This window comes from Aquarana catesbeiana, linkage group LG11 (genome assembly GCF_042186555.1).
Source record: "Aquarana catesbeiana isolate 2022-GZ linkage group LG11, ASM4218655v1, whole genome shotgun sequence".
In the NCBI taxonomy this organism is placed as follows: Eukaryota; Metazoa; Chordata; class Amphibia; order Anura; family Ranidae; genus Aquarana; species Aquarana catesbeiana.
The window spans coordinates 206,750,821-206,773,968 of NC_133334.1; the positions used below are offsets into that span (position 1 = coordinate 206,750,821).

The 23,148-nt window shown below is 42.6% G+C and overlaps 1 protein-coding gene across 1 annotated transcript in view; it reads left to right on the top strand.

Moving 5' to 3' along the window:
• The first annotated feature begins 1,496 nt into the window (after window positions 1-1,496).
• LOC141112392 (transmembrane protein 272-like) overlaps window positions 1,497-23,148 on the top strand; it is a 190,469-nt gene continuing 168,817 nt past the window's right edge. Inside the window, exon 1 of the mRNA XM_073605195.1 lies at window positions 1,497-1,602. Within this exon, the coding sequence (XP_073461296.1) occupies window positions 1,601-1,602 (2 nt within the window). The 5' untranslated portion in view covers window positions 1,497-1,600. The remainder of the gene's footprint in view (window positions 1,603-23,148) is intronic.

The window sequence follows — 23,148 nt, forward strand, 5'->3', positions numbered from 1 at the left end:
TACGGCTCTCTGTACACACTGCGCTGTGATTGGCCAAGCATGCGGGTCATAGTGCATGCTTGGCCAATCATCAGCCAGCAATGCACTGAGATGCCGCAGTGAATTATGGGCCATGACGCGCCACTCGAATTTGGTGCGAACGGCCCATAACTTTCGTAATTCGGCAAACGACCGAACACGAAGCTTATCCCTATACCTCACCTGCAGAGGATGCACCATGTCTGTGACCACCACTTTTCCCTGTAGACACTGCTTGCCCTCTTTTAGTGGCCTGTGAGCATCTGCCTCTCTTTGTTGGCCTTTCGGACATGATGAGGATTTTTTGGGGGGATTTTTATAACATAACATTTTTGTGAGTGTGGGATGGAAATATGGTGCTTGGGTGCAATACTTTTGTGCTTGGTGCACTATAAATAAACCGTTTTATAATATATATATATATATATATATATATATATATATATATATATATATATATATATATATATATGCAAAAAAAAAAAATACTAAAATAAAAGTAAGCAAAAATTAAGAAAGGCCAAAAGAAAACAAAAACAGTGGTGACGTGGGGGGGGGGGGGGGGGGTGTAGCAATTATGTCCTAAATATTCTTAATGCTGCTGTGCCAAAAAAAAAAAAGTACTAATAGTGCAGCAACAGAAGCTGATACTGCAGAAAAAAAATATTATTTATGGAAAAAAAAAAGGGATCAGTGGTGAGTGACACAGAATTGTTGTACAGACCAACACTTCAGTAGCAGCACAGTACTGTGTTATCCACACTGCACTACACTGTATTTTATACTCTGCACTACATTGTGTTATATACACTATACTGACTGCACGCATAATCCACTAACTGCCTGCCTAATCTCTCTCCACTAATACGCAGACACTACACACGGCTGCCATTGGAAACAACCTTATATAGTGTGGGGCGTGGGCTTAGCCCCTGAGCCATGATTGGCCAAAGGTACCCTGCCTTTGATCAATCATGGCTCTCACAGTACATTGCACTGTGATTGGCTAAAGCATACATGTCAGGTGCATGCTTAGGCCAATCAACCGCAATAAATGCACTGCGATCTCGCAGTACATTATGGGGTGCTCGGCGGCGGGTGAACCCACCAAGAGCCCCCCATTTGTTTGTTCAACGTACAAACGAACACCCGATGTTCAAGTCGAACGCAAGCCCATCTCTATTCACAAGCAATGATTAGGACAAGAACTAGCAATAATTTAAAGTAACAATAACTTTTTAACACTATCTTTCAAATAAAAAGTATAGCTCTACTGGCCACAGATTCATCTGATGACATTTGTGAACTACTCCTACTCCTAAAAGATTGAACTGATCAGATTGCCATAATAAGTGCACAGGATTTTCTCTGCCCTTTTATACACAAAACAGGTTTAACATGACACAAATGCTTGAAGCTGTTATTTGTTACACATTTAGAATTCATTTTATTTTTTCATTTGTATGAAACAAGTAAAAGCAGACATTCTGCATTCTCCCCATGTCTAAGCTTAAACTCGTAGTCCATCACATTACAGGCATCTTTCGGCTTTGTTTTCTGCATAAGTAAGACCATTAAGGACATGTAAGTAGTTTACTGTATGATTATGCTTTGTTCTAATGACGTATGTTATTAGCATGTAAACAGTATTGTGTTGCAGGGGTGTAATACAACAAGCAATGCATGAATTGCATATTTTATTGCCTCTGTAAAGATGTGTATGTGACAATCCAATTTATTTTTTATATATTATGACCTAAACTGTGCCCAAAAAAGGCGAGTAAACGACAAAGGACTAGACGCCGATATGGCAAATCGAGTCCCTACATTGGATTGCTTCCCAATACTAAAGAATTATGCCATGTTTTGCTCTCTCTTGTGGAGATTACCAGCTTACTAGTGGCAGGGCTGTGCCTCCTCATGTCAGGGCTTCCTCTCCGGTGACTGGTGGGAGAAAACTCAAGAAGCAGGAGGGGAGGTGGTGGAAGCACAGAATGACTAAAGCAGGGGCAGGAAGATCTCTGTACTAAAGGATTTTAAATGCTTCTGCAGTAGTCTGATGGTGCCCCAGATGACTTCACACTGCAGGTACAGGAAGTGTAGTGTTTTTTTTTTTTTTTGTTTGTTTTTTTCCAAGAGAAATTCTGGGCAAAAGGTAGATTTGTTCTTTGTTTTGTTTTTTGCATTCGGGTTCACTTTAAGGAGGGTTTCAACATATTTGGTAAGGTTAAATAAAGACATGAGTCCATCCAGTTCAATCTGTGTGGGTATGTGTTCATGTTCATGTCAAAAATCATTTTTCCATATCCTGGTATACTGTGTTTTCTAAAATACCCATGTAGCGCTACCCCCCATAAGGGCCGCTGGTAGAATCAGTACCCCACTGGTAGCACCGAACCCTGCAAGTCCTCTACCACCTCTGACACCCTGGGTTTTTTGGGGTTTTTTTAATGTAAAAAGTTTAAGTGAAAAATTTTCACCGCTCTATTTTCCAGCATTTACAGAGGAGATCGTTCTCCTCTGGATGCCAGTTTATGAAGCAGTGTAGATCGCTTCTCCTTTGGAGGAGTGAAGTGATCTACAAATGCTTCGATCAGTGGATACTGGAATCTTGTGAGACATAGCAAGATTACAGTACCAGAAATTCACTGAAACACAGATGTCCATTTTTATTAAGCAGTGATAAATTATATATATATATATATATATATATATATATATATATATATATATATATATATATATATTAGTATCTCACAAAAGTGAGTACACTCCTCACGTTTTTGTAAATATTTTATTATATCTTTTCATGTGACAACACTGAAGAAATGACACTTTGCTACAATGTAAAGTAGTGAGTGTACAGCTTGTATAATAGTGTAAATTTGCTGTCCCCTCAAAATAACACACAGCCATTAATGTCTAAACCACTGGCAATAAAAGTGAGTACACCCCCTAAGTGAAAATGTCCAAATTGGGCCCAAAGTGTCAATATTTTGTGTGGCCACCAATATTTTCCAGCACTGCCTTAACCTTCTTGGGCATGGAGTTCACCAGAGCTTCACAGGTTGCCACTGGAGTCCTCTTCCACTCCTCCATGATGACATCACGGAGCTGGTGGATATTGGAGACCTTGTGCTCCTCCACCCCTTCAAACTCTGACCCCTTCAAACTCTGACCCCCACCCCTTCAAACTCTGCAGAAATGCTGGCAGGACTCATAAGTCTATTTCCCAAAGACAACCTTTAGATATGACGCTGAGCATGTTCACTTAACTTTGGTCGACCATGGCAAGGCCTGTTCTGAGTGGAACCTGTCCTGTTAAACCGCTGTATGGTCTTGGCCACCGTGCTGCAACTCACTTTCAGGGTCTTGGCAATTTTCTTATAGCCTAGGCCATCTTTTATGTAGAGCAACAATTCTTTTTTTCAGATCCTCAGAGAGTTCTTTGCCATGAGGTGGTGCCATGTTGAACTTCTAGTGACCAGTATGAGAGAGTGAGAGCGATAACACCAAATTTAACCTCTCTGGCGGTATGATTATGTCAGATGTTTGCGTCTCAAAGCGGTACAATTATTTTGCATAAAAATTTGGCGTTTTATATTGTAGGCCTGTAATTCTTAGCAATAATACACTTAAATCTGTCCAAACAAGAGTCTAGTAGACACCCCGGGTATGATACAGTTTGAAACACAAAATCATAAATTATAATATAATAAATATAAATTATAAAAAAGAATAATATAATAAAAATAAAATTAATTTCCCCACGATTCACTATTGCTCAATTTTGCAAGTGTTCTAATTTACTATCGCTGTTTTCTAGCTGGTCTAAAACCACTTTTGACGTAAAGGGACACTTTTGGGTTGCTATGGACAATCTCCAGTTTCCAGGCAGAAAGAACAGTATATATCATATAAAACTGCATGCAGGGCACTAGGGACAAAAGGGATGTGAAATAATTTCATACAGTAATGTAATCTGTAATATTACAGTGTACTGTATGTATTATGATTTTTCAATTTTTTTAATTTGCCGCTGGGCTCCACCCCCAATGCGTCGCAACGCTCGCAGAGAACGGAGCCCGGAACGCAGAGGTATCGGCCTGGGGACAAGGTAAGTATACCGCACCAGGATCCTGCAATGCAATCCAGAGTGTGGCTCGGGGTTACTGCTAATGGTACTGAAATTTAACCCCGAGCCACACTCGGGAAAACCGCCAGGGAGGTTAGCACACCTGCTCCCCATTCACACCTGAGACCTTGTAACAGTAACAAGTCACATGACACTGAAGAGAGAAAATGGCTAATTGGGCCCAATTTGGATATTTTCACTTAGGGGTGTACAGTGTTGTCACATGAAAAGATATAATAAAATATTTACAAATATATATACACACACAGTGGGGAAGGAAAGTATTCAGACCCCCTTAAATTTTTCGCTCTTTGTTATGTTGCACCCATTTGCTAAAATCATTTAAGTTAATTTTTTTTCCTCATGAATGTACACACAGCACCCCATATTGATAGAAAAACACAGAATTGTTGACATTTTTGCAGATTTATTAAAAAAGAAGAACTGAAATATCACATGGTCCTAAGTATTCAGACCCTTTGCTCAGTATTTAGTAGAAGCACCCTTTTGATCTAATACAGCCATGAGTCTTTTTGGGAAAGATGCAACAAGTTTTTCACACCTGGATTTGGGGATCCTCTGCCATTCCTCCTTGCAGATCCTCTCCAGTTCTGTCGGGTTGGATGGTAAACGTTGGTGGACAGCCATTTTTAGGTCTCCCCAGAGATGCTCAATTGGGTTTAAGTCAGGGCTCTGGCTGGGCCATTCAAGAACAGTCACGGAGTTGTTGTGAAGCCACTCCTTCATTATTTTAGCTGTGTGCTTAGGGTCCTTGTCTTGTTGGAAGGTAAATCTTTAGCCCAGTCTGAGGTCCTGAGCACTCTGGAGAAGGTTTTCGTCCAGGATATCCCTGTACTTGGCCGCATTCATCTTTCCCTCGATTGCAACCAGTCGTCCTGCCCCTGCAGCTGAAAAACACGCCCACAGCATGATGCTGCCACCACCATGCTTCACTGTTGGAACTGTATTGGACAGGTGATGAGCAGTGCCTGGTTTTCTCCACACATACCGCTTAGAATTAAGGCCAAAAAGTTCTAACTTGGTCCCATTAGACCAGAGAATCTTATTTCTCACCATATTGGAGTCCTTAAGGTTTTTTTTTTCTTTTTTAGCAAACTCCATGCGGGCTTTCATGTGTCTTGCACTGAGGAGAGGCTTCCGTCGGGCCACTCTGCCATAAAGCCCCGACTGGTGGAGGGCTGCAGTGATGGTTGACTTTCTGCAACTTTCTCCCATCTACCGACTGCATTTCTGGAGCTCAGCCACAGTGATCTTTGGGTTCTTCTTTACCTCTCTCACCAAGTCTCTTCTCCCCCAATAGCTCAGTTTGGCCAGACAGCCAGCTCTAGGTAGGGTTCTGGTCATCCCAAACATCTTCCATTTAAGGATTCTTTGGAACCTTAAGTTCAGCAGAAATTTTTTGGCCAGATCTGTGCCTTGCGACAATTCTGTCTCTGAGCTCTTCAGGCAGTTCCTTTTGACCTCATGATTCTCATTTTCTCTGACATGCACTGTAAGCTGTATGGTCTTATATTGACAGGTGTGTGGCTTTCCTAATCAAGTCTAATCAGTATAATTAAACACAGCTGGACTCAAATGAAGGTGTAGAACCATCTCAAGGATGATCAGAAGAAATGGACAGCACATGAGTTAAATATGAGTGTCACAGCAAAGGGTCTGAATACTTAGGACCATGTGATATTTCAGTTTTTTCTTTTTTAATACGTCTGCAAAAATGTCAACAATTCTGTGTTTTTCTGTCAATATGGGGTGCTGTGTGTACATTAATGAGGAAAAAAAATGAACTTAACCACTTGACCACTGGGCACTTAAACCCCCTTAATAACCAGACCAATTTTCAGCTTTCGGTGCTCTCACATTTTGAATGACAATTATTCAGTCATGCAACACTGTACCCAAATGACATTTTTGTCCTTTTTTTCAAACAAATAGAGCTTTCTTTTGGTGGTATTTAATCACTGCTGGGTTCTTTATTTTTTGCGCTATAAAAGAAAAAAGACAGAAAAGTCTGTAAAAAATGCATTTTTCTTTGTTTAATTTTGCAAATTAGTAATTTTTTCTTCATATATTTTGGGCAAAATTTATACCGCTACATATCTTTGGTAAAAATAACCCAAATCGGTGGATATTATTTTATCTTTGTGAAAGTTATAGCGTCCAAAAGCTATGGTGCCAATATCTGAAAATTGATCACACCTGAAGTACAGACGGCCTATCTCATTTCTTGAGACCCTAACATGGCAGAAAAGTACAAATACCCCCCAAAATGACCCCTTTTTGGAAAGAAGACATTCCAAGGTATTTAGAAAGATGCATGATGAGTTTTTTTGAAGTTGTCATTTTTTTCCCACAATTCTTTGCAAAATCAAGATTATTATTATTTTTTTTTTTTTTTCACAAAATTGTCATATTAGCAGGTTATTTCTCACACACAGCATATGCATACCACAAATTACACCCCAAATCACATTCTGCTATTACTCCTGAGTATGGTGATACCACATGTGTGAGACTTTTACACAGCGTGGCCACATAAAGAGGCCCAACATGCACGGAGCACCTTCAGGCGTACTGGAGCACCCAGGCCAATTCTGACATTTCTCTCCTACATGTAAAAATCATTTATTTGCTAGAAAATTACATAGAACCCCAAAACATTATATATACATACACATATATATATATATATATAATGTGTTTTTTTAGCAAAGACCCTAGAGAATACAATGGCAGTCGTTGCAACTTTTTATCTCGCACGGTATTTGCGCAGCAACTTTTCGAGCGCGTTTTTTTTTTGGAAAACAAAGTTTTGTGCTTTAAAAAAAAACAAAAAACAGTAAAGTTAGCCCAATGTTTTTACATAATGTAAAAGATGGTTATGCCGAGTAAATAGATACCTAACATGTTGCCCTTCAAAATTGCACACACTCGTGGAATGGCGCCAAACTTCGCTACTTAAAAATCCCCATAGGCGACGCTTTAAAAATTTTTACTGGTTACATGTTTTGAGTTATAGAGGAGGTCTAGGGCCAAAATTATTGCCCTCGCTCTACCGATTGCAGCGATACCTCACATGTGTGGTTTGAACACCATTTTCATATGTGGGCGGGACTTGCGTATGCATTCGCTTCTGCATGCGAGCACATGGGAGAATTTTTTTTTTTTTTACACTTTTTTTCCAAAAAATACATTTTTTGATTACTTTTATTCCTATTACAAGGAATATAAACATCCCTTGTAATAGGAATATGGCATGACAGGTCCTCTTTACAGTGAGATATGGGGTCAATAAGACCCTACATCTCACCTCTAGGCTTGGAAGTCTGAAATAAAAAAAAAAAAAAGATCCTGCCTTCGATCGTAGCGGTGAGTCGGTAGAAGCACCTGAGGGCGGCGGGAAGGGGGGGATCCCCTCTCGCCTCCCGTAAGAACGATCAAGCAGCGGAACAGCCGCTATGATCATTCTTGTGGTGTAGGGAATCGCCGGCTGAAAAAGCTGATATCTGAATGATGCCTGTAGCTACACCCATCATTCAGATATCCCCGCACAAGTCAAGGACGTCGTATGACGGACGGGAAGTGGTTAAAACGCATTTTTTTTTTTTTTTTTTTTTTTTTTAACACAAAGTTGTCCATTTATCCAATATTTCTAACACCTAGCATGTACATACCAAAAATGACACCCCAAAATAGATTCCCCTACTCCTCCTAAGTACGGTGATATCACATGTGTGAGACTTCCACAGCCTGGCCACATACAGAGGCCGAGTACGGACGAGTATGGCTGGGTATCACCGAGTATTGCAGGGTATGGCTGGGTATTGCAGGGCATTGCAGAGTAGTCCTGGGCACTGCAGAGTAGTCCTGGGTATTGCTGAGCATGGGGGGGATCGCTGAGCATGGATGGATGGATGGCTGTGACTGCACATGTCACTGAGCAGCGCTGTGGGCACTACACATACAGCCCACAGCGCTGCTGCCATCCGATCCCTCCCCCTCTGTACCGATCAGTACAGAGAGGGGAGAGGGGAATAGGCGTCATGACATGACGCCGGTTTGTTTACATGTGATCGCTCCGCCATTTGACGGCCGCGATCACGGATGTTCTCGGGTGCACGCCCCAGGGGGCACGCGAGAGCAGGATTCTGGGATCACGTCATAGTATGTGCTCCCAGAGTTATCCAACCTCCCTGCAGCCATCATTTGGCTATGGGCTAGTTGGTAACTTGTTAAATGATTTTAGCAAATGGCTGCAATATAACACAGTGAAAAATTTAAGGGGGTCTGAATATTTTCCGTCCCCACTGTGTGTGTGTGTGTATATATGTATATGTATATATATATATATATATATATATATATATATATATATATATATGTGTATGTGTGTATATATATATAATATATATATACACACACACACATACATAGACATGGCAGGGGGACATGGTTACTGTCCTGGGGGGGTCTGAACGAGGAAGGAAGAAGTTAAAAATCTTCCTCCTTCCCCCGGGATTCTCTTTTCACTTCCCAATTCTCCACCTCCTAAGCTGGTGAATCAGGGAGGGTGATTTCTGAATCAGATCGCCAGTGAAGTGCTGAGATCGCAGATTCATAAACTGGCCATTTCTGTGTCCGTCAATGACAGCTTCTCAGTGTGCTGAGATCATTGGGGGAGAACTGATCGTCTCTGTTTCATAAACCGTTAATGAACTGTGATCAGTGGTGATCCTTGGGATCACTGCTGTTCAGTTTCATAAAAGGACACCTTTGTTTATTGATATGATAAAGATAATTGAAAATGAACAGTATAAACTTACACTCTATAATAATACTTCAGGTAGAATATCACCAATGGTGAAATAACAAGGGAAAATGTCAAATGAACAATTATAAAGAACAACTGAACATAGACGGCCCTTATTCATACATGTACTTATGTGGCCTATGTGAACAGGCAACAGAAGGGCAGAGGAATGGCTTTTAGATATGTCAGACCACTCCCTTCTGTTCCTCAACCCACAGGTGCAAGCAATAAATGAAGTGTCATAAACATTCAACAACAATTAGCTGTGATAGTATGCAAGCTGCTCTTTCAGAGCGTTCTAGACAAATTCAAGCTCTATGAGCACGGTAAAGGCAATTCATTATGGTTATATAGTTACATAGTAGGTGAGGTTGAAAAAAGACACAAGTCCATCAAGTTCAACCTATGTGTGTGATTATATGTCAGTATTACATTGTATATCCCTGTATGTTGCGATCGTTCAGGTGCTTATCTAATAGTTTTTTGAAACTATCGATGCTCCCCGCTGAGACCACCGCCTGTGGAAGGGAATTTCACATCCTTGCCACTCTTACAGTAAAGAAACTTCTATGTAGTTTAACTGCTTGCTGCCCGCCCACCGTCAAATGACGGCGGGGTGAGGGCGGCTCTCGTTCCTGGACGTCATATGATGGCGTCCCAGAACGGCTGCTCTCGCGTGCCAGCGGGGGCACGCAGTGATCGCAGCTGCGCCGTGTTGCTAGGACACGCCGTGACCCCAATCTCTGTAATGATCCACGTCCGTGGCTCTTTAACCATGTGATCGGCTGTGTTCAATCACAGCCAGTCACATGTAAACAGGGAAGTGCCAGTAATCGGCTCTCCTCGCCTCACACTGACAGTGTGTGAGGTGAGGAGAGCTGATCAGTGGCATCTCTTCACAGGGGGACATGTAGGACTGTAATCAGGGCACTGATCATCAGTGCCCTGATTACAATAGTGCAATACAGTGTCACCAATCAGTGCCCACCATTGCCCACCAATGCCAGCTATCAGTGGCAGCAATCAGTGCCCAGAAGTGCCACCAATCAGTGCCCATTAGCGATGCCAGTCAGTGCTGGCAATCAGTGCCACCTATCAGTGCTGCCCATCAATGCCCATCACTGCTGTCAATGCCCATCAGTAATGCCCATCAGTGCTACCTATCAATGCCTATCATTGCACACCAGTGCCGCCTATTAGTGCCCATCAGTGCCACCTATCAGAGCTCATCAGTGCCGCATATCAGTGCCACCTATCAGTGTCCATAAGTGCGGTATATTAGTGCCTCCTCATCAGTGCCGCCTTATCAATGCCCATAAGTGCCACCTCATCAATGCCCACCAGTTCAGCCTATCAGTGCCCATCAGTGCCAACTCATCAGCGCATATCAGTGAATGCGAAAAATTACTTCGTTACAAAATTTACTGAAAGAAAAAAAGTAAAAACATTTTTTTTTTTTTTTTTTAATTTTTGGTATATTTTTTTTGTAAAAAATAAAAAACCCAGCAGTGATTAAATACCACCAAAAGAAAGCTCTATTTGTGTGAAGAAAATGATAAAAAATTTGTTTGGGTACAGTGTAGCACGACCGCGCAATTGTCATTCAAAGTGCAACAGCGCTGAAAGCTAAAAAAAAAGGCTTGGGCAGGAAGGGGGTGTAAGTGCATGGTAGGCAAGTGGTTAAGGTTAAACCTCTTTTTTTCTAATTTTAATGAGTAGCCATGTGTCTTGTTAAACTCCCTTCCGCAAAAAAGTTTTATCCCTATTGTGGGGTCACCAGTATTTATAAATTGAAATCATATCCCCTCTCCAGCCTCCCTTCTCCAGAGAAAATGATTTTAGTGCTCGCAACCTTTCCTCATAACTAATATCCTCTAGACCCTTTATTAGCTTAGTTGCCCTTCTTTGTACTCGTTCCATTTCCAGTACATCCTTCCTGAGGACTGGTGCCCAGGACTGGACAGCACACTCTAGGTGCGGCTGAACCAGAGTCTTGTAGTGCGGGAGAATTATTGTTTTATCTCTGGAGTTGATCCCCTTTTAATGTATGCCAATATACTGTTTGCTTTGTTAGCAGCAGCTTGGCATTGCATGCCATTGCTGAGCCTATCATCTACTAGGACCCCCAGGTCCTTTTCCATCCTAGATTCCCCCAGAGGTTCTCCCCCCAGTGTATAGATTGCATTCATATTTTTGACACCCAAATGTATTATTTTACATTTTTCTACATTAAACCTCATGTGCCATGTAGTTGCCCACCCCATTAATTTGTTCAGATCTTTTTGCAAGGTTTCCACATTCTGTGGAGAAGTTATTGCCCTGCTTAGCTTAGTATCGTCCGCAAATACAGAGATTGAACTTTTTACCCCATCCTCCAGGTCATTTATGAACAAAATAAATAGGATTGGTCTCAGCACAGAACCCTGGGGGACCCTACTACCCACCTCTGACCATTCTGAGTACTCCCCATTTATCACCACCCTTCAAACTCACCCTTGTAGCGAGTTTTCAATCCATGTATTTGCCCTATGGCTTATGCCATAAAATCTTGTATATAGTCCCTTATCCCCTCCAAGAGCTTGCATACTATTGATGTTAGGCTAACTGGTCTGTAATTCCCAGGGATGTATTTTGTGCCCTTTTTAAATATTGGTGCTACATTGGCTTTTCTCCAATCACCTGGTACCATTCCAGTCAGTAGACTGTCAATAAAAATTAGGAACAATGGTCTGGCAATTAAGGGAAGGTTTAGTGTGTGGGTGTGGCGCTGTCCTAATTTATAGAGATACTTTGTAAATTGTGTGTAGCCAAATCCCATATGTAAAGTCACATAAACCAAAATTGCAAATAAAAAATTCAACGAAAATAAAACCAAACATAAAACAGCAAAGTGACCCCCTTTGGAGTGTGTAGGTGTAACGTTGTCCTAGTGGAGAAAATGGAAACAATGGAAGAAATCGCATAAAGGACTGCTGCCTCCACAAATGTGATTTCCACCAAGGTGGAAAAAACAGAAGGTAAGTGAAGGGTTAGTGTGTGGGTGTGGCGCAGTCCTAATTCATAGAAATACTTGGTAAATCGTGTGTAGCCAAATCCCATATGTAAAGTCGCATATAAAGTATAAACCAAAATTGCAAATAAAAAATTCAACGAAAATAAAACCAAACATAAAACAGCAAAGTGACCCCCTTTGGAGTGTGTAGGTGTAACGTTGTCCTAGTTTAAAAAATACTTTGTAAATCGTGTGTAGCCAAATCCCACATGTAAAATCGCATGTAAATTATAACAAAATATAAACAAAATCGCATATAGCAAATATAACGGCTAGTTTGGCCCCCTTTGAATTGGGGGAGGGGAAAGGGGAACAGGGGATGAAATAAAAAAATGACTTTAGCCAAAGCTATTCCATCCGCATAAAAACCCCATATAGTGATTGACAAACATAACATTGCTGAATAATTACATAGGTTAAATCGTGACTAGTGCTCAGTGCAATTTAAGTGAAAAACTTGACATCTTTGTAAAACAAGGCAGGTATTTGTATTAATCTTGGTGACCAGGTGCTCGTGTCTTGTGATCATGCGGACACTCACCAGCTTCTTTAACCCCTGCGGGGGTAATGCGCAGTCACAGTGTATGCCACTCCGCAGGCTGTTTCTGGGTCACGGTGACGTTTTAGGCATAAGAGAAGAAAGAGGAGATTCCATAGCGTAAAACCATAAAATACTCTTTATTGAACGCAGATGACAGAATGGTACTCACATTTAAGCAGTTTATAATAGGCAACCAAATGTCATCAAAACAGGAGAGCGTCAGATTTAAGTTGGTGATCCTCTGGGAGATGATGCAAAAGCGTCAGAATAGGCCACGCCCTACGCGTTTTGTCATAGGGACGTCAACTGGAGCGTGGAACTGGCACCTACACACTCCAAAGGGGGTCACTTTGCTGTTTTATGTTTGGTTTTATTTTCGTTGAATTTTTTATTTGCAATTTTGGTTTATACTTTATATGCGACTTTACATATGGGATTTGGCTACACACGATTTACCAAGTATTTCTATGAATTAGGACTGCGCCACACCCACACACTAACCCTTCACTAATGATCTGGCAATTGACTGAGTTCCCTAAGTACCCTTGGATGCAAGCCATCTAGTCCCGGTGATTTATTAATGTTAAGCTTTCCAAGTCTAATTTTAATTCTGTCCTCTGTTAACCATGGAGGTGCTTCCTGTGATGTGTCATAAGGATAAACACTGCAGTTGTGATTACTGAAGCCCCCCGAGTCCCTCATGAAGACTGAGGAGAATAATAAATTCAATACCTTCGCCATCTCCCCATCCTTTATAACCAGATGTCCTTCCTCATTCTTTATGGGGCCAATATGATCTGTCCTCCCGTTTTTACTGTTTATATTCTTAAAGAATTTCTTGGGATTTGTTTTGCTTTCCTCCGCCATGTGTCTTTCGTGTTCTATCTTAGCCTCCCTAATTGCACCCTTACATTTCTTGTTGCATTCTTTATAAAGTCTGGAATGGTACCAGCTGATTGGAGAAAAGCCAATGTAGCACCAATATTTAAAAAGGGCCCAAAATACATCCCTGGGAACTACAGACCAGTTAGCCTAACATCAATAGTATGTAAACTCTTGGAGGGGATGATAAGGGACTATATACAAGATTTTAGTAAAAAGAACGGTATCATTAGCAGTAATCAGCATGGATTCATGAAGAATCGTTCTTGCCAAACCAATCTATTAACCTTCTATGAGGAGATGAATTGCCATCTAGATAAAGGAAGGCCCGTAGACGTGGTGTATCTGGATTTTGCAAAAGCATTTGACACAGTTCCCCATTAACGTTTACTGTACAAAATAAGGTCCGTTGGCATGGACCATAGGGTGAGTACATGGATTGAAAACTGGCTACAAGGGCGATTTCAGAGGTTGGTGATAAATGGGGAGTACTCAGAATGGTGAGGGGTGGGTAGTGGGGTTCCCCAGGGTTCTGTGCTGGGACCAATCCTATTTAATTTGTTCATAAACGACCTGGAGGATGGGATAAACAGTTCAATCTCTATTTGCAGACGATACTAAGCTAAGCAGGGCAATAACTTCTCCGCAGGATGTGGAAACCTTGCAAAAAGACCTGAACAAATTAATGGGGTGGGTGACTACATGGCAAATGAGGTTCAATGTAGAAAAATGTAAAATAATGCATTTGGGTGGCAAAAATATGAATGCAATCTATACACTGGGGGGAGAACCTCCTGGGGGAATCTAGGATGGAAAAGGACCTGGGGGTCCTAGTAGATGATAGGCTCAGCAATGGCATGCAATGCCAAGCTGCTGCTAACCAAGCAAACAGAATATTGGCATGCATTAAAAGGGGGATCAACGCCAGAGATAAAACGATAATTCTCCCACTCTACAAGGCTCTGGTCCGGCCGCATCTGGAGTATGCTGTCCAGTTCTGGGCACCAGTCCTCAGGAAGGATGTACTGGAAATGGAGCGAGTACAAAGAAGGGCAACAAAGCTAATAAAGGGTCTGGAGGATGTTAGTTATGAGGAAAGGTTGTGAGCACTGAACTTATTCTCTCTGGAGAAGAGACGCTTGAGAGGGGATATGATTTCAATTTACAAATATTGTACTGGTGACCCCGCAATAGGGATAAAACTTTTTCGCAGAAGAGAGTTTAATAAGACTCGTGGCCACTCATTACAATTAGAAGTAAAGAGGTTTAACCTTAAACTATGTAGAGGGCTCTTTACTGTAAGAGCGGCAAGCATGTGGAATTCCCTTCCACAGGCGGTGGTCTCAGCGGGGAGCATTAATAGCTTCAAGAAACTATTAGATAATCACCTGAATGACCACAACATACAGGGATATACAATGTAATACTTACTGACACATAATCACACACATAGGTTAGACTTGATGGACTTGTGCCTTTTTTCAACCTCACCTACTATGTAACTATGTCTGAATGCTGATCCCTCAACCTTGTATTTTTTGAAGGCTTTCTCCTTTGCTTTTATATGCATTTTTACATTGGAGTTAAGCCATCCAGGACTTTTGTTCGCTCTTTTAAATTAATTACTCAATGGGATGCATTGGTTAATGCCCTTATTTAATATGCTCTTAAAGCAAACCCATCTCTCCTCCGTGTTCTTTGTTCCTAAGATTTTATCCCAATTCATGCCATCTAACAAGCTTCATAGTTTAGGGAAGTTGGCTCTTTTGAAATTCAGTGTCTTTGTATTCCCCTTATGTTTCTTATTTGTGTGATTTTATGTTGAAGCCAATTGACCTGTGATTGCTGTTTCCTAAATTGCCCCGTATTTCCACATCTGTGATCAGGTCCGTATTGTTGGTAATCAGTAGATCCAGTAATGCTTTATTTCTAGTTGGTGCGTCTACCATCTGAACCATGAAATTGTCCTGCAAGACATTTAGGAACTGGCAAGCCTTAGACGAGTGCAAGGTTCCCTCCACCCAGTCTGTCTGGATAATTAAAATCCCCCATTATGATAACACTTACCATCCTTGCTGCTAATCCAACTTGTGATAGATCTGCCTTCTCCCTCAGGTTAGGGGGCTTAAAGCATACTCCCAGTAATATTTTCCCCTTGGCTTCATCCCTTTGGAGCTCTACCCATAAGGATTCCACCTCCTCCCTAGCTCCCTTAGTGATGTCATCTCTCACATTCATTTGTACATTATTCTTAAAACATAGGCATACCCCCCTTTTTTACCCTCTCTATCCCTGCGATAAAGGGTATACCTTTGAATGGCTGCCAGCCAGTCATGAGAGCTGTTGAACCAGATCTCTAAAATTCCCTTAAAATCCAAATCCTCCTTGTACAACAGTATCTCCAGTTAACCCATCTTGTCCGTCAGGCTCCTGGCATTGGTGAACATGCCACGTAGTTTAGAGCTGTCGCATACTATTCTCTTCTTGGATGTTCCAAGATTGCAACTAGGACTTGTTACTATACTTACCTTGGGTTTATGCGCTTTAGTCAACCTACCACTAATGCCCCCAATACTACCCTTTGGAATATGTTCCACGCTGACTATCTCTACCTCTGGGCCCTCCCCCCGTCGCCTAGTTTAAAAACCCCTCTAACTTTTTGCCCATCTTTACTCCCAGCTGATCTGCACCCACCTCATTTAGGTGCAGTCCGTCCCTTTTTATAGTACTGGTGATCGACTGAGAAGCCGGCCCAGTCCTCCAGGAACCCAAACCCCTCCTTACTACACCAGCTCTTAAGCCATTTGAAGGTCTGGTCAGGGTCGCCCCTACCCAATTAACAGTAGTGGGGTTAGGCATGGCAACTTGCCTTTGAATGGTAGGGATCAGTTTATCAGAGTTTTCTCACAAAGTATTGTTGGTGAGCCTCCTCGGGGGATGTATATTCCATCTCAGTCTGATGGGGGAATGAACCTCTGGCACTGGACTTCCTTTCGGGACTTTTTGTATTAGTAGGACTATGAGATTCTGATCTGTAATTGGGGTTGCAGGACCAGGTTTTGGAATAGAAAGGTCAGCTTCTTCAACAGGATCAAAGTTAGGCTCTCTACTCCTGCTGTCTTCTTTGCCCAACAATGGTGACTTTTGTCTCGATAGGACAATACGGCCTGGCACAAGAAGATCTCCATCAAGAAAGCTAATCAGATCTTCTACACCCCGCTCAGAAGTCTGACTGGTACTGGGCTATTAATATTCCTGGCTATGCACTCTATCGGAGAGACAGGGTAAAAATGAAAGGTGGCAGGGTCTGTCTCTATGTGAGAAGTGATCTCAAAGCAAGTGTGAAAGAGGACCTGGTTGATGGAGAGTGTGGCGAGTCTGAAGCGTTATGGGTGGAACTGCATATAGATGGGCGTAGTTCAAAGTTAATCATTGGAGTTTGTTATAGACCACCCAATGTTAACGAGGGGGTGGAGACTCAGCTCCTTGCACAGATGGAAAGGGCTGCAAGGGCTGGGACAGTGATAATAATGGGAGATTTTAACTACCCAGAAATTGACTAGAGTAATGGCACTGCTGGGACAGTTAAAGGGCAAAAATTTATAAACCTATTACAGGACAAAAATCTCAAACCATGCAGAACTTATTACTAATGTCCAGATAAAGGAACACCTGGGTAGCTGTGATGTTGGCTGTAAACAAGAAATACATACGGGAAAGATAAAAACACAACTTCAAGAGAGCAAATTTTCTAAGGATGAGGCGCTGTTCTCCAGGATTTAGACTGGGAGGGAATATTTGCATCGATAAACACAGGAGAGAAATGGGAATTCTTCAAAAAGACTGTTTGGGGCCTCACTGCAAAGTATATTCCCATGGGCAATAAGTTTAAAAGGCTAAAAACAAAGCCTATGTGGCTCACGGTCAAAGTTATAGCTATAAACAATAACAAAAGAGCTTTTAAAAAATATAAAACTGAAGGAACACTAGTGTTGTTTAAATATTACAAAGAATTTAACAGAACATGTAAAAAGGAAATAAAGGATGCAAAAATTAAAAACGAGCGACAGATTGCAAAAGATAGTAGGACAGACCCCAAAAAATTCTTAAAATATATTAATAGTAAAAAGGTCAGGTCTGAGCATGTAGGCCCTTTACAAAATAATCTAGAGTTGGCGATTGGGGACAAAGAAGGCTAATTTTATTAAATACGTTCTTCAGGTCTGTGTATACAAAAGAGCATGGGGTAGCTCATGTCCATAATGGGGGTGGTATTGACACAGCCCCGAATGATCCACAATGGCTCAAAAGTGATATGGTCCAGAAATATTTAGACAGAATAAAGGTGGATAAAGCACCTGGACCTGATGGCATCCACCCACGGATCCTAAAAGAATTGAGCTTGGTCATTTCAAAGCCATTGTATCTAATTTTTAGGGACTCATTAATGACGGGAATAGTACCACTGGATTGGCGCAGGGCGAACGTGGTGCCTATATTTAAAAAGGGATCAAAGTCTTTACCAAGTAACTATAGACCTGTTCGTTTAACTTCTATAGTCGGGAAGATACTGGAGCATTTAATAAATGACCACATAGATGAGTTCTTGCTGGAAAAAAAAATTTCAAGCAACAGACAGCATGGATTATTGAAAGACAGAAGTTCTCAGACAAACCTGATTTCTTTTTATGAAGAGGCAAGTAAAACCTTGGACAGAGGGGTGGCTGTGGACGTGGTATACTTGGATTTTGCAAAAGCGTTCGACACAGTTCCCCACACGCAGCTCATGTGTAAGGTAAAGTCTACAGGCTTGGAAATATCAGTTTGTAAATGGATAGAAAACTGGCTAAAAGACAGAATTCAGAGTGTAGTGGTTAATGATTCTTACTCTGAATGGTCTAAGGTTATCAGTGGTGTACCCCAAGGTTCAGTGCTGGGAACCTTGCCTGGATACTTTCCTAAATGTACATAATATAATTGGGTACTAACATTTATAGGTAAAGTTGATCCAGGGAAAATCCGATTGCCTCTTGGGGGATCAGGAAGGAATTTTTTCCCCTGCTGTAGCAAATTGGCGCATGCTCTGCTGGGGTTTTTTGCCTTCCTCTGGATCAACTGTGGGTATACAATTGGGTATATTGGATTGTACGATATTTTTTATTGTTTTTAAGGTTGAACTGGATGGACTTGTGTCTTTTTTCAACCTGACTAACTATGTAATTTTGACAATGTCAATTTCCATTTTCAATGGACGGTGATAAGATTTCCACCTCCCAGACTGGGTGACCTTTCTACTGCTTTTGGCAGTCCTCTTTCTTTGCTCCAACCATTGGTTTCAGTATCCGCTTCTGTAGTTGAAGGCCACAACCAGTAGAGCACTATTTCCTCATACTCACTGTCTTCCTCTTCCTGCATCACAAGGTGAGTAGGAAGCCGTTGACAAGAATGGGTCCTGGGTGGGGTTGGTTCTGGTGGAGGCGAAGAGGAGGCCCGAGGCACTCTCTCAGCATCAGACAATGGAAGCAAATGGTTATGGTGCCACATCTTTAGAGGCCCTGGCTTCCCTTCAGGTGTAATTTGATAAAATGGTAACCCAGGAAGCCGTTTGCAGATGACAGAGGGTTGGGGTCACCAACAGTCAGCCAATTTGTTTTCCAGGCACACCAAAATTCTTTAACAGTACCCGATCTTCCGACTGTAAATCCTGCACTCTCACCTTCAGATTGAAATTCCTTTTATTTCTCATCTCTCTGGTGGCAGTATGTTCCACAGCTTTTTCATAGGCCTGCTTTAAAATCTTGAGCAAAGAATTCCAAAGATCAGGTTAAAACGGGAGACGGGCCTCTCTCCTGAACATGAGTCTGTATGGTGAATATCCGATGGCATCACTCACGGTACTATTGTAGTGATATGATTTCCCAGGTGTTGTTTTTTTTCAGTGAGTAAGGTCCCCAACATGTTCAGCAAAGTTCTGTTAAATCTTTATGGTTGAGGATCTCCCTGGGGGTGGTATGGTGTGGTTCTTGACTTCTTTTTACCCAACAACTTGCACAGCTGATGTATTGGCTTACTTTCAAAATCCCGTCCTTGATCAGAATGAGTTCTGACTGGCAGTCCATAATGAACGACGAATTTCTCCACAGGGACTTTTGCCATGGTGGTAGCCTGTTGAAATGGGCGGTCACCACTAGAATGCTACTTCTTCAACCTGTATTAGGTTCTAGGCACAGGAAGTTAATACATACCAGCTCTATGGGCCCCTGGCTTTGTAGATGTCCAATTGGAGCAGCTCGTACTGGTAAAGTCTTCCGTTGGATGCATGGTAAACAGGAGTGGCAATAGCTCTCTATCTCCCTTCACATGTTGGGCCAATAAAACCTGTCCCTGACTAGACGAAAAGTTCTTTCTGTGCCTAAATGTCCATGTTCATCATGCAAAGCTTTCAACACTGCTGTACGATGTTTTTCCGTAAGGAAAAATTGCCATCTCTCTCTTCAGCAGGGCCCCGCCTGTACAACAAGCCATCTCTAAGTTGCAACCTATTCCACTCCCTGTGTATAACCTTATGCCCCGACCACAGAGCTCTTTAGGAATAAGTTTGGATTTTGTTTGGTCAAAGCTTCAGTTGCCAGGTGGCATTGTGGATCCTGATTCTGGTCCGTTTTTAAATCTCTTTTCGATAGCCGAGGGCCCTTGCCTCACACTTGCATCAGCCCACAGTAATACTGAGGCACTCCAGAAGGATGAACCCCTATAGACTCAGCTCCTACTGTCCCCTTCAGCCATTGGGCCATACCTTAACACAAGTTCTGCACACCTTCCGTAGTCGCAAAGGTCTAATCTTCTGGCTCCTCTACTTGACGGTGAGGCCTGCGTGACAAAGCGTCTGCATCTCGATTTCCAGCCGCAGGTCAATACTTCAAGCTGAACTGGAATCCAGCTAATGCAGCCAATCACCTATGCCCAGTAGCAGCCAGCTTGGCAGAGGTTAGAAGGTAGGTCAAAGGATTATTATTCATCTTCACTACAAATTTGGCTCCATATAAGTAATCCTTTAACTATTGCCCATTTCAAAGCCAAGAACTCCAATTTGTGGATGTGGTAGTTTTTCAGATGGGGTAAAACTGCGACTCATGTATGCTACCGGCCTGAGCCCACCATCTTGTTCTTGATAGAGGACTCCTCCCAATCCATCTCTGCTAGCATCCACATGGAGCTCATAGGGCTTTGCTGGATCTACGTATGCCAGCACCAGGGCTTTGGTAAGACTCCTTTTGAGGCACCCATAAACGTCCTCAAATTGGGTGAGGTCCATTGTTCTTGGATGGATTCTCCTTTTCCTCAAGCTTCTTCACTCTTGTCTTATCGTCTACTCCGCCTGAGATAACCTGCAGCAGTTCGTTGAGGGGCCTATCAGTCTTTACAAAATTGGCTACGAACCTCCTGTAGTAGGAGCAGAACCCCAGAAAGCATCTCAATTCCATTACAGTCCCTGGTCTAGGCCACGTAGTGACTGCCTCCAACTTTCTTGGATCTGTCGCTACTCCTCCAGCTGAAACTTGGCCTAAGTAGGTGAATATGGTTCCATAGTCCTTCCTCAAATTCATGTACCCCACTGTTATCTCCGTCAGTCGTTGAAATGTTGCTGGGGCCCCGATGTCCCTGTGGCAGCGATTGAATTCATAAAACCCAAGAGGGCAAATGAATGCAGTCTTCTCTCTATCTTCAGGGTGCATCAGTATCTGATAATGCCCACTCTTAAAATAGAGTACACTAAACCACTTTGCTACAGCAAGACACTGGAGAGCATCCTTGATACGGGGAGTCATATACTGGTCGGGGATGGTCCATTGGTTCAAGGTTCGATAGACGATGCATATTTATAATGTTCAGTTTTTCTTCCGCACCACCACAATAGGGGAGGCTTGGGGAACTCTGGACTCTTGAATGACTCACTGACTTATTTAACTCAGCTACTTTCTCCCTTTAGATCTTCCAAGTCACCGAGAGGGATCCTCCAAGCTTTTTCCTGAAATGGTTTGTCCTCCTGTAACGGGATTATATGCTAAGCGCTTTTAGCATATCCTACATCAAAATCATTTTCAGAAAAGATCTTCTCCCATCTGGATAGTTTGGAGTTTCATCCTTCTATGCCACACAGGGGGTAGCGTCTCAGCACAAGCTTGAATTTCTTTCTGCAGCCCTTGATACTCTTCTCTAACAGCCTCTGTGGGTTGCTGCACTCACTCGTCCCACTAGCATGCAAGCTCCTAATATGACAGGGTGATCTGTGATGTTTCAGAGGCTGACTGGCACCTTCTACCCATTTTGGGACAGCGCCTTGGGGACCAATTCAGGAACCACTGCTATCCCAGCAGCTTCTGCTTGTGCATCAGTCTCCAGCACAACAAAGGGCCCCATAGGTGCTCCCAGGAAAGCTTGACGGTGGCCTTGAAACAAGCAATCTCCCCAGGCTGCAACACCCTCTCCTTTGTTCCCAACTTCCACAGGTGTCCCACTCCTTTAGCAGGGGAGCTCTGTTCCTTAATCACTTGTTGACACACCTGGTGTAACTGGGGGTGGATTTTGTTTGGAATCAAACCATCTTCCCTGATCACAGTAGCTAACAGCCTTCTCAACAAGTCGGTGTTTGTCCGGATCATCATGGAATTCTGTTTAGCCTCCGCAGGCCATGGGCACACCACTGCCAGTGTGTCGAAAGTCTCCATTTTTCCAGTGGCTGCTGGCCAAAAACGATCTTGACGGGGATGTATCCGTCATATGGAAACTTGTCAGCCCCAATTCCCCAGATTTCTAGCTCCTCAAGGTTGCTTAGGGGATGTGTTTCAAATATCTGTCAGAGAAATCCCTGTAGAGTATGGTAACCTGTGCCCCTGTATCTAACAGTGCCCTGGTATAGACACCTTCTACCTGTATGGACACAATTGAGGATGGCCCCACTGATCTTTCTGGTAAACTTCCAGAAACTTTTCTGGATAGGGCTTTTCCCTGGTCCTTCTTACCTGGATGCTGAAAGGACCTGACTATGGCCTTGGATGGTGGTGAGACATTGACTCCCTGTGCCTGAGTCCCTAACCCCAGTGACGGGTTACTTGGCCACGGGGATGCCGGAATTGTGGGCCCTAGACTCTTCCTCCGGCGTTTCTTCTCAGGCCATTTTTTTTTCTTTGATTCTTGGAGCTCTGTTCCTTCTTGGGGCTCTCAGTTGGCTCCTTCACTGAGACCCCCTAAATATGTCCTGCCTTCTCACTTGTCAGCAGCTGCTGCAGTGCTCTCAACAGTTCCGAAAGAAAGTTTTGTCCCCCCCCCTCCTCTGGGGACACTGCACGCTAAAATGCCCTAGCTCGCCACACTGTAAGCATCTCCTAGAATCAGTCTTTTCCTTCTGGGTTGTGGCTTGAGCTTCCCCTAGAGCGAAACAGCTCCCACACAGTAAGGCTACATAATGTCTCCTGATTGCAGGCACAAAGATCCATCTCCTCCCTACACACATCCAAAAGTTTTTTTAAAACTATCAATACTTCCCACTGACACCACCAATTGTGTAAGTGAATTCCACATCCTTACTGCCCTGACAGTGGAAAAACCCCCTATGCAGGTTAAGGTTAAACCACTTATCCTCCAATTTCATTGAGTGACCCTTTGTCTTTTTAGACTAAATAGTTTGAGGT